This window comes from Canis aureus, chromosome 33 (genome assembly GCF_053574225.1).
Source record: "Canis aureus isolate CA01 chromosome 33, VMU_Caureus_v.1.0, whole genome shotgun sequence".
Classification (NCBI taxonomy): domain Eukaryota; kingdom Metazoa; phylum Chordata; class Mammalia; order Carnivora; family Canidae; genus Canis; species Canis aureus.
The window spans coordinates 5,546,445-5,559,227 of NC_135643.1; the positions used below are offsets into that span (position 1 = coordinate 5,546,445).

The 12,783-nt window shown below is 37.5% G+C and overlaps 1 protein-coding gene across 3 annotated transcripts in view; it reads right to left on the reverse strand.

Moving 5' to 3' along the window:
• Nucleotides 1–1,031: 1,031 nt before the first annotated feature.
• The window catches only part of PRKG2 (protein kinase cGMP-dependent 2), a 99,846-nt gene continuing 88,094 nt past the window's right edge, over nt 1,032–12,783 (reverse strand). For all 3 annotated transcript variants that reach the window (XM_077882660.1, XM_077882659.1, XM_077882661.1), the window contains exons 16-19: nt 10,808–10,930; nt 9,800–9,862; nt 3,540–3,606; nt 1,032–1,497 (exon numbers count right to left, since the gene is read on the reverse strand). In XM_077882660.1, coding sequence (XP_077738786.1) covers nt 1,402–1,497; nt 3,540–3,606; nt 9,800–9,862; nt 10,808–10,930 — 349 coding nt within the window. In that variant the 3' untranslated portion in view covers nt 1,032–1,401. The remainder of the gene's footprint in view (nt 1,498–3,539; nt 3,607–9,799; nt 9,863–10,807; nt 10,931–12,783) is intronic.

Below are 12,783 nucleotides of genomic sequence, written 5' to 3' on the forward strand. Positions count from 1 at the left end.
TTTCCCATAGAACATTAGCATGTGAAAATATAACCAGAAGCTTGAATAATGCAGGAACTTAGATGTTATTTTTACCCTGCCAGATCAAAAAGACACAGAGAAAATCTGCTTCCCATCCATTTGGTGGGATTGTGGTCAATGCATAATAACATTCTCTAGTAAAGTTCTTAGGCACTGGCATCCAGAGCCATTGAAACTAGTCTATTCATTGTCTGGAAGATTGCAGAGAGGAGACAGAAGGGCACATGCTGGATGCTCCTTATACTGAAGTCCTGTCACCTCCCCAGCGGTTTATCTACCTTAAAAATCTAAAATTATAAACACATCCATGACTCACATCTCTTTAAAAAGAGTTATTGATGCAATAGTGATTATAGGGCATCAACGTGAGCCAATGAGATTTTCATTAAAAATTAACTGTGGTTATTCTATGCTCTTGATTTCTTAATGGCAACAAACACAGAACTGGCCAAAATATCTCAGTTTTAAAGAGTCAGTAACCTTACCTATTAGAAATTATTCTCCTCCATATTTAATGGGAAGGAAAGGCCTTCACAAATTTGGGCCTACATGTTTTCTACTTTGTAAAAATATTTAGTATATAAGATAAAACCTTTCCAAGGCTCATCACTTGACCACACATTATAACTACCTTTAACCAGGCTTTTGAAAAGTCTCTGAGGTACCGCAGCTGGTCACAAAACAAAAAATATTTTTTGCTTTATTTTTTCAAAGTTTCTCAATGGAATATAATTACTGGCTGGGTGAATTAACTCATTTACGTTAGGAAGTGGTACCACTGACTAATACTTAAACTTGCCTTTCCCCAGACTAGTAACAGGAGCACATTAATATGTTTCTAGGTTGAATGCAGGTGAAAATCAAGAGTTTCTATCGACTACAAAGATTTCTGCAAACCATGGCTCGGAGATGCCATAATGCTCACATGGAATTGTTGGGAGCAGGGAAGTTTTCCGAAGTTCACCCTGTTCTTCCTTCCATTTGCATGACTTAGTGGCTCAAAGACAAGACACTTCTTAAACTTTATTAGGACTCAAAGGAGACAAATATGATTGAGATGGAGCAACAGATTGCAGAGAAAATGATGCCCCATCAAGAAAAATGGTTCTGATTGTGGAGAGGGGAATAGAATAGCCTCCAACATTTGAGAAAAGCAAAGAATAGAATACATGAATAATTCAGAGCATATAAATGAGACATTATAATTCAGAACCACCTTCATATCCACATTGTCCACCCAGCTCTTGGGCAGGGATTTCTCTTCCCTAATGGTCTTCCAAAAGACATTATAATACTCCAAAGAGAGAAATCATCACTATTGGATTATTGGTCCTTATAGTCCTCTTCTGGATGTATAGGCAATAATCATCTTTTCTTCTATCAGAAATCTTTATCCCAGCCTGACAGCTCATCTGGAGGCACTCCTTTTTCAGGGGGATACTTGTCGAAGTAGCTGTGGTCTGTGGGTCCACTGAGCTAAGAGAGGAAGAATTAAACCAAAAGTGAGGATAACGTTGACTAAGCATGCTATTAGATATGGGTAATGCTTTTTTGGTATCTGAACACTGCTTTTATACTGCAATCACTGGTAAGTTATATGTAAGAGAAAGAGGACCAATTGTCATTTTTGAGTCACAATCTCAGCCTCTGAGATCTCCCCTTTAGACCAAATCCGGTCACTACATTACATTCAATAGAAGCCACTCTGGCCTGAGGAGGTATGTCTAAAAGAAAAGGTGATAGAAATTTTTTTTTCAGACTGAAAAACATTTTAAAAGCAAATGTTTTTTTGCTTTTAAATGTTTTTTTAAATGTTTAAAATGTTTAAAAAGTTTTTTTTTTAAAAATCAAAATTTGTAACTTTTAAATCCTTTATCTACTTTGTAAAAGTTTCTCACCAACCTTGATTTTTTTTTTTTTTTTTACCAACCTTGAATTTTTATATGGTTAGTTGACCCATATAAAGTTTCCAGAATCCCAAACGAAGGGTCAATTCAAAATATTATTGACCCTGTTGAAAGAGTGAAATGATTCTGGAATTAAACTCTTTTGCAAATCAGGTGATTTTTGATTCTTTACATTCAAACAAATTTTTTAAAGTACCCGACTGAATTCTCAGCAGATACATCTATATCAGATACTACTTACAATGAATCATAATGTGTTTTTTTGGGAGAGTGGGGAGATCACTCAGAAGGCATTCAAAGTGACATTGCTATTATAAAATTCTCCACTCCCAGTTACTAATTTATGTGAACACAGCTCTCAGCACTTACACCCATAGCATTTTAAAAAGGAATAGAATTGATGTGGAGCCTGATCCCCATTTTTTAAATAAGTAACATTTCTCCCACAGGACATAAATAATTTCTTTTTAAGAAATATTTTTTAAATACTTATTTAAATTTTGCAACATATATCTGTTGTTTGATACTCGGTGCTATAAAAATGTAATTACAACTGAATCCAGAAGAAATATTTCTGTTGTCACAGAAATTCTTATTGTCACAGGAATTTTAAAATTTAGAAAATTGCAGTTGAAAGCCATTTAAAGAATAATCAAATATTGGCAGGCATAAAAAGATTTTTACATAAGAGGAAACTTTTTAGGGAAAATGGATAGAAATATAAGAATATAAATTCAGAGAGGAAAAGGAATTATGTAATATTGCCGTCTGTGTATTTTAAATGACTATTTTGAATGGCTAGTGAGCATCAAATCTCACTGGTATTAAGATTACATTATATATATCTAAAGGAGTAATGTTTTACTTTAATATGTCAATATTTACAACAAACTAGAAATCACATCCTCCACAACAATTTAAACATATGGTAAGAGAATTGAGAGGTCAATCTAAAAATGTACAAGGAGAGACATAGATCTTTGAAATTCCTTTAACACAGCATAGAGTCTATAGGGTGTTGACCAGAATCATTTCTGAGTCATTCTCTGTGCCCTCCCAGCCCTAAGTTAGCAGATGTTCTGTTTTCTCTAGAGCTGTGATGTCCAACCAGCAAAAGGTGGTGATCAAGCACCTGAAAGGTGGCTAGTCTAATTGAGACTGCTATAAAATCCATTTGGGATTTCAAAAACAATATAGAAAAATAAATGTGATGTCTCAATATTTTATGCTGATTCCATATCAAAATGGTCATTTTCTGATATACTGAACTAATTTAACTTAATTTCACCTATTTCATTTTACCTGTGGCTAAACAGAAAATTTTAAATCACGCTAGGATTCATATTATACTTCCAGAGATCTCTGTTAGCCTGACCAATGCTGAGTACCTGTGGACTTAGATTTATATGTAATTGGTTCCTGAGAGCTGAGCTGATCTCCATGAAAGATGAACTACTATTTAGTCCCTGTAAAATTGCTAGGACATTTTCACTTAATTTATAAAAAGTATTTAAACCATCTTAGATGTGGTACATCAGAACATACCTCTACTCTGTTTACAAAAATAAAAACTAGAACAAAATCAATAAAACAATATAGTGGAGACCATACCTCTCTCTGTAAAGGTGATGGAAGGTTCCGCGCTTTCAGGCCCTCCCAATTGAAACCGTTTAACCACCTGAGAAGTAAAAAGAGTACAGAAGAATATTACTTGCCTGATACACTATTAGCATATTAAGTTATCCATCGGTCCATTTTGTTGCCTCCCCCCTGCCCACAACAGTGCAGTGGCAAGTGGTCAGGGGGGAAAGTGTATGACCATGTTGGTTGTCTGGTCTCATAGTGAATCCAGGCCCACTAACCTCAAGGGGCTAGTTAATGCTGCCCAGAAACTGGTCTAGATTTCCCTGTTGTCCCACTCCCTTAGACTCATAATTCATCCTTTGCCCTCTCTCCTCAAACTTCCAGAAACTTCCATCCTCATTCCCAAATGATGACCTGGCTCCCTATTTCACTGAGAAAACAGGGCTGCCACAATCTTCTACCAGTTTCTCTGCCTGCCTGCCCACATCTGTGTGTTCCCTTCTCTCTTGCAACAAGAGTTAACTGCCTTTGCTTCTAGGGAAGGTCAGCTCAGCTCCTCCACTGTGTACTTGATCCTGTGGGCTCTTCGACTCAAGAGCATGCCTCTGCCATGCTCCTCACTCTTGAATCTTCAATGTCTATCTGCTCAATCATTCCCATCAGGATGGAAACATTTTATTTCGTCAACCACAAAACACCCTCCCTTGACCTGAGTTCTCATCCAATTTGCATTTTATTTCTCTCCTTCCACATAAGGAGAACTCCTTGAAAGTTATCCACTCTACTCATTTTCTCCTAACTACACTACAATCAGCATCCACCCTCCTCCACTCCTGTGAATCTCCTCAACTCTCCATTTTTGTCTTACTCAGCCTATGAGCATTTATTGCTGTTCATTACTCACACTTCCTGAAATATCTTTTTTGCTTGACTTCCAGACATGTTATTTGACCTTGGATGCTTTCCCTTGTTTCCCACTGCTATTTCCATAGGAAGCTGGTAGGCTCCAGGGCTCAGTCCTTAGACTTTCTTTTTTCAACTACTCTCACTTGCTGGGTAATCTCATTCAATTTTGTGGTGTTAGCATTTATGTATCTACTGGTTACTATTTCCATTTCCAATCAAGACCTCCCAGGCTAATAGCTATAGCTGCTATTTATCATCTCCCAAGCAGGTGTCTAACCTGCATCTAGCATGTATCCAGACCACACTGGAGCTCCAAATGTGCCCCAAGGAGCTGGCCCCGACTCTTCTGGTTGCTCAAACCAAAGACCTTGGAGCTGTCCTTTTTCTTACACCCTACCTCAGTCTATATGCAAATCTTGTCAGTGTTACCTTCTAAATATATCTGAATTCGGAATCGAAATAATTCTCATCACCCTCACTCCACCAGTACAGGCGAAGCTACTACTACTATTCACCACCTGTATTATTGTAATAACCTCCTAATAGGTCCTCCTGCTTTTTGTCCATGGGAGATAACCAAGCAGCAAGTGTGATCATTTAAAACATGTCAGGTCACATCAGACCTTTGTTCAAAGTCCCCCAGTGCTTCCCATTTTTCTCAGCATGAAAGGCAAAGCCTTTAGGATAACCCCGGAGGCCTTGCACATCATTCTTTCCACCAGGACCCCATCCCCCAGCTCACCACTGTCCTACTTTCCTTCCTCCCTCCCTCCTCACCATTCTTCCAACAAGCTAGAGATGCTCCCACATTCAGACCCATGCACTCACTCAAAGCTAGATGGTTCCTTTCCCAGATTTCCACATGGTTTGTTCCTTCAACATCTTCAGGCCTTTACTCAAAGATCATTTTCTTAGTGAGGCCTTCTCTGACCATCTAAAGTAATATTTCACCTCTCTATGCAACCCCACTTCCTATCCTCCCTGCTTTAGTTTTCTCCTTAGCTCTTACTGCTATTGGATGCTTCTGTTGTATACTTTACTTCATTCTGTCATTTATATGACACCCTATGTCATTTACTTCAGTCCTGTTCATTCTGTCTTCCCCACTAGAATGCTAGCTCCATGGGGCAAGGATTTTTATCTATTTCCTTTCCTTCTGTGTCCCTCACTCTTGGAGCTGGACTTGTCATCAAACCAGGTTCAATAAATGTCTGTTGAATAACTGAATGACTCTGCAAGAGAACACACTTACACAGATCCTCTTATTCTCACATCTTAGAACATCACACTGCCTTGGTGGTGATGTTCCTGGTGATGTGTATACAAAAACTCCAAGATAAAAAGATGTTTTCCAATAATCTGCAATGAGGTTAAGCTGATGGCCAGATGAAGTTTTGTTGTTTTCTTTGTTTTTTTTTTTTGTTTGTTTGTTTGTTTTGTTTTTCCATTTATTGCTTCCACAGAACTAATCTAAAAGAAATGATCTAGTCTTTAGGACCCATGTCAAACATGGTGGGCTGGAAATGCAACCATGTAAGTGAGGAGGCCTTGCTTCTCTTGGACATAATGTCTCTCAGGAACATGGAATAATACTGTTCTATACCCACTGATATTTTCTACTAGAACAGTGAGATCAAGGCAGCTAGCCAAAGGCAATTTGGTCCCAGGCATTGGGAAAAAACAAAGATCCTGCTTTTCAGATATTTTTATTTTGGTAGAAGGTGCCAAACAAAAATAAATAAATAAAACAAAATTTCAGATACTAGTAAGTACTAGGAAGATAAAGGAGAATAAAGTGGTGCCTGATGGCTGGAATGGGATGGGCTGGGAGTGGCTAGAATGAAGAGAAGGGGAAAGCCACGGGAAGACTTGTGGCAAGGGCCTTTTAATGGCTGAGTAATATTCCATGATATATCTCTATCTATCCAAATCCATATCTATATCTATATCTACATCTACATTTACATCTATATCTATATCATGTTTTCTTTATCCCAGGGCCTTTTAAATGGAAGGAAGTGATAGAAATGAGCTGAAGTATAGTGAATAGAGAGGAAACTAGGGGGAAAAAAGGTATCTGAGAACTGGCCAGGCCTTGTAGCACACAGTACAGAATCAGGATTTTAAATTTAATGGGAAATCATTAGAAAGTTCTACATAAATGACAGATCTAAGTACATTTCCAAAAGATAATTCTGACTGCTATGTGGAGCATGACCACAGGAGGCTGTGATGAGGCAGGGTGGTGGTAGAGGTGTGAGACTGAAGATTGGGGAACCTGGGTGGCTGTCAGCCACACCAAAAATTGTGCTCTTCCATCTTTTCTAATCCCTTCTTACCCCTGGAGTTGGTTTCGTTCAGTCCTTGACTAGAATTTCCATTCCAAGTCTGAGCTTAGCAAGAGAAAAAGTACTGTAAACAGGGAAGGCTCTAGTACATTCCATTTCAGATGCCATTCTTAACCCTAGGTGCCATTTCAGTATAAGCTGCTGAGACACTAATCAAAGAGTAAAAGTCAGACAGCAACCCCAGCTATAAGGCTTTCCCTGTCCTTGCTAAAACAACACAGAGTCCTCTCCTTGATCCACCCATCAGTTTCTTTGCATAGACTGAAGCTCCATTTTTAGGGACTTCTAGGTGCATAGTTATGTGGAATCTTTTCTTTTGCCACCAGATACTGTCACAATTTCTTTTAACATATTTTACAGTGCTCTCTACCCAGAAGTTACCCCATAAATATCAATAAAAATCATTACTGTTACCCTACTGATTCAAAGAGCCTATACATTTCTTGCTGAGTACTTGTTACAATTTGACTTATGGCAATATTTACTTAACATGAGTGGCCATTCACTTAACACTTGGCCTTTTGACACTAACCACATTTTAAGTAACACAAGTGCCAGCATGCATTCATGTGTAAAAAATATTCACCAAAGAAATATTAGCAGCAATGGCACATAAATTGCTTCTTCATTTTTAGAAGACTTGTAGAAGCTATTCTTGAAGGTAATTTCAGCAGCTAGAAATATTAAAGGTAACATTAAGGCACTTGAAACAAATTATTATTCCTCTATCTAGCAGGAAAAACTTAACTGTCCCCTACAAATATATTATCCTTCTTTTCAGATGAGTGTTGGAAGACATGATCGGTGCCTCATTTATAAGTTAGGCTCAGTAAGAGGGGATGGAGGAGCTCTGATTATTTTTAGTTAAGAAGATTTCACTCTGAACAGACAAACATAACAATATGCCATGTGAAACTGTATCATTTTTAAATATAAAGTTAAAATGAATGGTTCTCTGGGGGGGGGGGAACATATATTTTACTTTAGAGAAGAGTGGGAAAATCTGATGGCAAATTTCAGAATGATTTTCTTTTAATTCCAAGGGTCCAGAGAGTAAAGAAGCTGTAAGCCTTGGAGACTTATGGAAGGTTTTAGAACACTCCTACGTAAAGGCAGGGAGAGATCTATTTTTCAGCTTTATTTCTTAAGAAGCACTACAAAAATCAGATGAAATAATGTCAGCGAGTTCCCTCGTCTCACTGAAAGACACTGTGTAAATTTGGTACATCTTATTACTGAACCCTACCCCAATCACTGCACTCTGACTCTACCCTTGCATGACCAAGAATATCCTGCCAGTTAAGAGGAGTGGGCAAATTAATCCCTACAGGGAAGGAAATTCAAAATTCTTCATTACCATGCTGAGGTGAGAAAATCCTTTAGCATCCATTTGCATGTGCACCCAATCACAATTTGACAGGTACATTTAAATAAGCTTCAGATAAATAAGAAAGAAAAGATAAGACCAGAGCCGGTTAACCCAACCACCCAGGAGCAAAACATGAAGAAGCTTCTTTAATGAGAGAAAGGAGGAAAACACATTGGAAGAATGACTAATTGACGGGACACTTGTTTGCTCGATATGCATAGTGTGTTTCTGTGTCATTTTATAACGAGAAAAAAATTATGATAACACCATGGAGAAAGATAAATTGGAATCTAAGACGAATAATGAGCTCTACAAAGAAGCAATCCAAAAAATGACAAAGAACAATAAAAATACTATAAACATTTTGATGTCTAAAATGCACAGACGAGTCTGTCTCTATCATCCCTACTCCCTCCTAACACACCCTTGAGGCAAAGCCCAATATGAATTTACAGTGTTGAGTACATGGCTTTATTTCAAGTAAGTTCATGAATAGATAGAGCAAGGTTGGCAGCCTGGGGGAATTTTTTTTTTTTTTTTTTTTTTGAAGCTGCACCACTACTGTTAAGCAAAATAATAGTGTTCCTTTTCAGAAGCTTTTCTCCCTTTCTTTCCACACTGTATTATGTGCCTCTAATTCTTCAGTAAAAAAAAATATACAGATAAGAATGAAATACTGAAAGGTGTTTTCATTTCTGAATATCAACACTTCAGTGTGTTCACAGGATTTCAATGATGAAATTCTCAAATTTAGTTTGTCTACTGTTAATAGCACTATCAATAGGTGATATTTTTTGTATATTTGTGAGCAACATTAAAACATCTTGTGGATTGCAGGATTTAACTAGGCATCAGATTTTTTAAAAATCTGAAAAGCTTGAAATCCACACATGTAAACCAAATCAAAGAGGATAATTCACAGAAGTTATCAATGGTTCTGAAGGCCAGCTTTAGAAATCCACAAACTGAAAGGATGCATGTTAGATTATTGTTTGGGGCTTTGTGAAAATCAATGTACTCTACCCTAAATGTAAAATACAACACTAGCTTCAAAATTTGGAGAGCTAGTTAAAGGAAAATTATATTTAAAATAAACATATATTATTAACTAAAATTGAAACAATACTATTTAAGAGTTGATTTCTCTTTAATATTGATAACAGTGACTACATTGTACCATAAGCACAAATCAAAGGTCAAAATTAAAATTTAATTCCTCTGTAGAATCCAAGTTGATATTTTTAAAAAATAATAAGAGGCGCCTGGGCGGCTCAGTTATTTAAGTGTCCGACCCTTGATCTCAGCTCAGGTCTTAATCTCAAGGTTGTGAGTTCAGGCCCTACATTGAGCTCCACACCCATTGTGGAACCTACTTTAAAAATAAAGAATAAAAAATAGCAGTGTATAAAGAGCTAAGTCACTATAACTTAAAGATGTGATTTTGTCACTTGTTTTAGAACTTCATCCATTCTTGATATGAATTTTCAACATTAGACGAATCACTTTGAAACTGTACCTACCAAAACACAAATTAAAAATAAAACACTAAAAAGGAAAAATTGAGCGTCTGTAAAGGGATCCTTGTGACCTACAATGGAAGCTTTAAGATTACATTCTTTTTTATAAATTTATATTTCTTTCTGGGTCGAGCAATAGCTACATACCTGTGTTTCTTAATATCATTAATTCCATTCTTCAGATTTCCAAGTCTTTCTGTTGGATTTTGCCTAAAATAACAATTTCAACAGGCAATTTATAATAACTATTCCTCAGTGAATTTTAAATTAAAATGTAACATTTTTTCTTTATGTATTCATTCATGCATGCAACAATATTCATAGTCCAAGCAGGTGAGTATAGGGAAATGGAACACACAAGCTCCTCTCTGGTGTGTGTATTTGTAGGTACACACACACAGACACAGACACATAAACACACACACACACACACACACAAACCCTGGTGCTTTAGATGAGCTATGAATAAGGATGCTATCTTACCAACTATCTTACCAACTTTGCTGAGAAAACCAGGAAAGCTTTAGAGAATCATTTACATCTGAGCTGGAATCTTAGAAACATGCAGAAATTTCTGTTGGCAACCCACAGCTAGGTTTCATGTTCTAAATTTACTAAATGCTAATGCTTTAAAAAAAAGTTCAAATGTGCAAAAAAAAAAAGTGAAAGAAAGAAAACAATGACAAAGTGAAGTTTAAACACAAATTCCAGAAGTCTTCTGTTCTACAATATTATTTTTAAGGATAAATAGAAAATAGGAATAATTTAAAATAAGACCAGAGAGGTGCTGTTTTTTCAAAATACAGGCTGACAGAGTCTTTATCACCAACCACTGATTTTCTCACAAAAGAACAGGGTGGAAATTAATTACTCCTCTATTTAGCTAAGGTTCTTTTTGCCTAATACAGATAAAGATGATTCCCAAAGATAAACTGCAAAAGATGGGTCTCTTTTAAACTGTAAGTAGGTCCTGTGAGTCTGTAACATGAAGTAAACTCAAACTTCTAGTGAAGAAACGATTTTCTTTAAGGATAATTTAGCTACAAATAAAAGTACAAAAAGTCAATACATACCTAATTTTAAAATGTGTGGAAACAGAAATGAGAAGACTTCACACACTCCCCAAGAACTCTAGGTTTTAACTTTCATTCTCACCTGCAAAGCCTCCGAATCAAATCTTCCGGTCGTCTTGTTATCTTTCTGGGAAAATCCATTTTCTCAATTCCTTTGAGAATCAAGTTGTAGGTCATCATCTGGTCAATCCCAGAAAAGGGAGGGCTGGAGAAAAGCCAAAACAGGACACTAGGACCAATGTGTCAGACACATTTACAACTTTCTTTTCTTCCCTTCCTTCCTCTCTCCTTCTTTCTCATTAGTCATTGCATAAAAAATCTGGATGTGTGGTAGAAAATAATTTCATTACACAAATTACACACATGCACATGCAGGTAATTGTCACTAATGAGAAAAATAAAGGAAGAGACAGTAACAGAGAGAGGTGATTTTTCTTAGACACAGTAGATAGGAAAAACCTCTGTCACCAGTTGATGACTGAGTAGTGTGATATCAATGAAGAGGAGTCAATGAGCCACATCATTATCTGTAAGCAAAAGATTCAAAGACAGCAAGCACAAAGGCCATGAGTCAGGTGGGGCATGGGTTGTTCCAGGACTGGGTTGCTGGGAGAATGAGTAAGGAAGCAGGAGAGGGGTAGAAGCAATGAGGACTCTAGCATGTGAAGCTACCAGGTGATGGTAAGAGCCTAGGAATACGCTCTGAGTCAGATAATGGAGTTTACAGCAGTTAGATCAGAGTAAGCTTTTTAAAAAATGTGTCAAAAATGACCCATGACGGTGCTAGCAGTATGAGAAGGCAGGCCTCATGGCCTGAACTAGGATGGTAGGAGTGAAAGTGGTGAGATGTGGTTGGATTCTGGGTCTATTTAGATGGTAAAGCCAACAGGATTTGCCAATGGGGTGAATGTGGCGTTTAGGAGAAAGAAAGGATTCAAGAATGATGCTAAAGTGTTTTGACCCATGGAATGGAGCTATTGCTTACTAAGAGAGGAAAGGCTGGAGTAGGAGCTGGAAGTGATGGTCCAGAGGTACAGAGCAGGTTATGAAATGTCCAAATAGAGTTAGGTCTTAAACATCCAAAAAGAGATGCTACACAGGCAGCTGAATTTGTGAGTCTGGCATTCCGGAAAGAGGTTAGAGCTGGAGGTGTGATTGTGGGGTGTCATCAGATAGGATTTCTGGCCATGAACCTGATGCTATCAGCCAAGGAGTGAGTAGATGGAAAAGAGATCAAGGACTGAAGGGGCCCAAAGTTGATTGGTCAGGAGGATAAGAAGGATCTGGCAATGAAGGCAGAGATGGAGCCACCAATGTGGGGAAAGACATGAAAGAAAAAGAGGTCCTAGGAGTCATGTGAAGAGAGTACTTCCAGGGAAGTGTTGCTAAGGTGAGTAAGAAAGCATTGGGAATTGACCACTGGATGCAGATAACGTTTTAACTCACATATTTTGCTATTAACACTATATTAACACATTGTGCCAATGAATTTTTGAAAATTGAAGATGACTTTCATGAACTACTCTGCTATATCTTGGCCATGCTTGAGACCTTTTGATACCAAGAGTTCCCACTTTCAATAATAAACTTGAAATAAGGTTGGTGCAACAATTTTGCAGCAATCTATGTCTTGCTTGTAAAGAAAATGAGGTACAAAAAAAAAAAAGAAAAGAAAATGAGGTATGAAACAAAAAAGCATTTCTATATTTTCAATACTTATATATTTACAGCTATGTTGTGTTTGTTGTGTTGTATCGTGTTTTAGTACTTTTTCTCATTTTCACTTACCCCCTGATTCTCTAGAGTTCAAGCCACTTAAAATGAACGTTTCTCATGCCCTACCCTGAAAACCTTTCTTTTTAAAATTTTTATTTATTTATGATAGTCACAGAGAGAGAGGCAGAGACACAGGCAGAGGGAGAAGCAGGCTCCATGCACCGGGAGCCCGATGTGGGATTCGATCCCGGGTCTCCAGGATCGCGCCCTGGGCCAAAGGCCGGCGCTAAACCGCTGCACCACCCAGGGATCCCCCCTGAAAACCTTTAAAAGAACAATTTC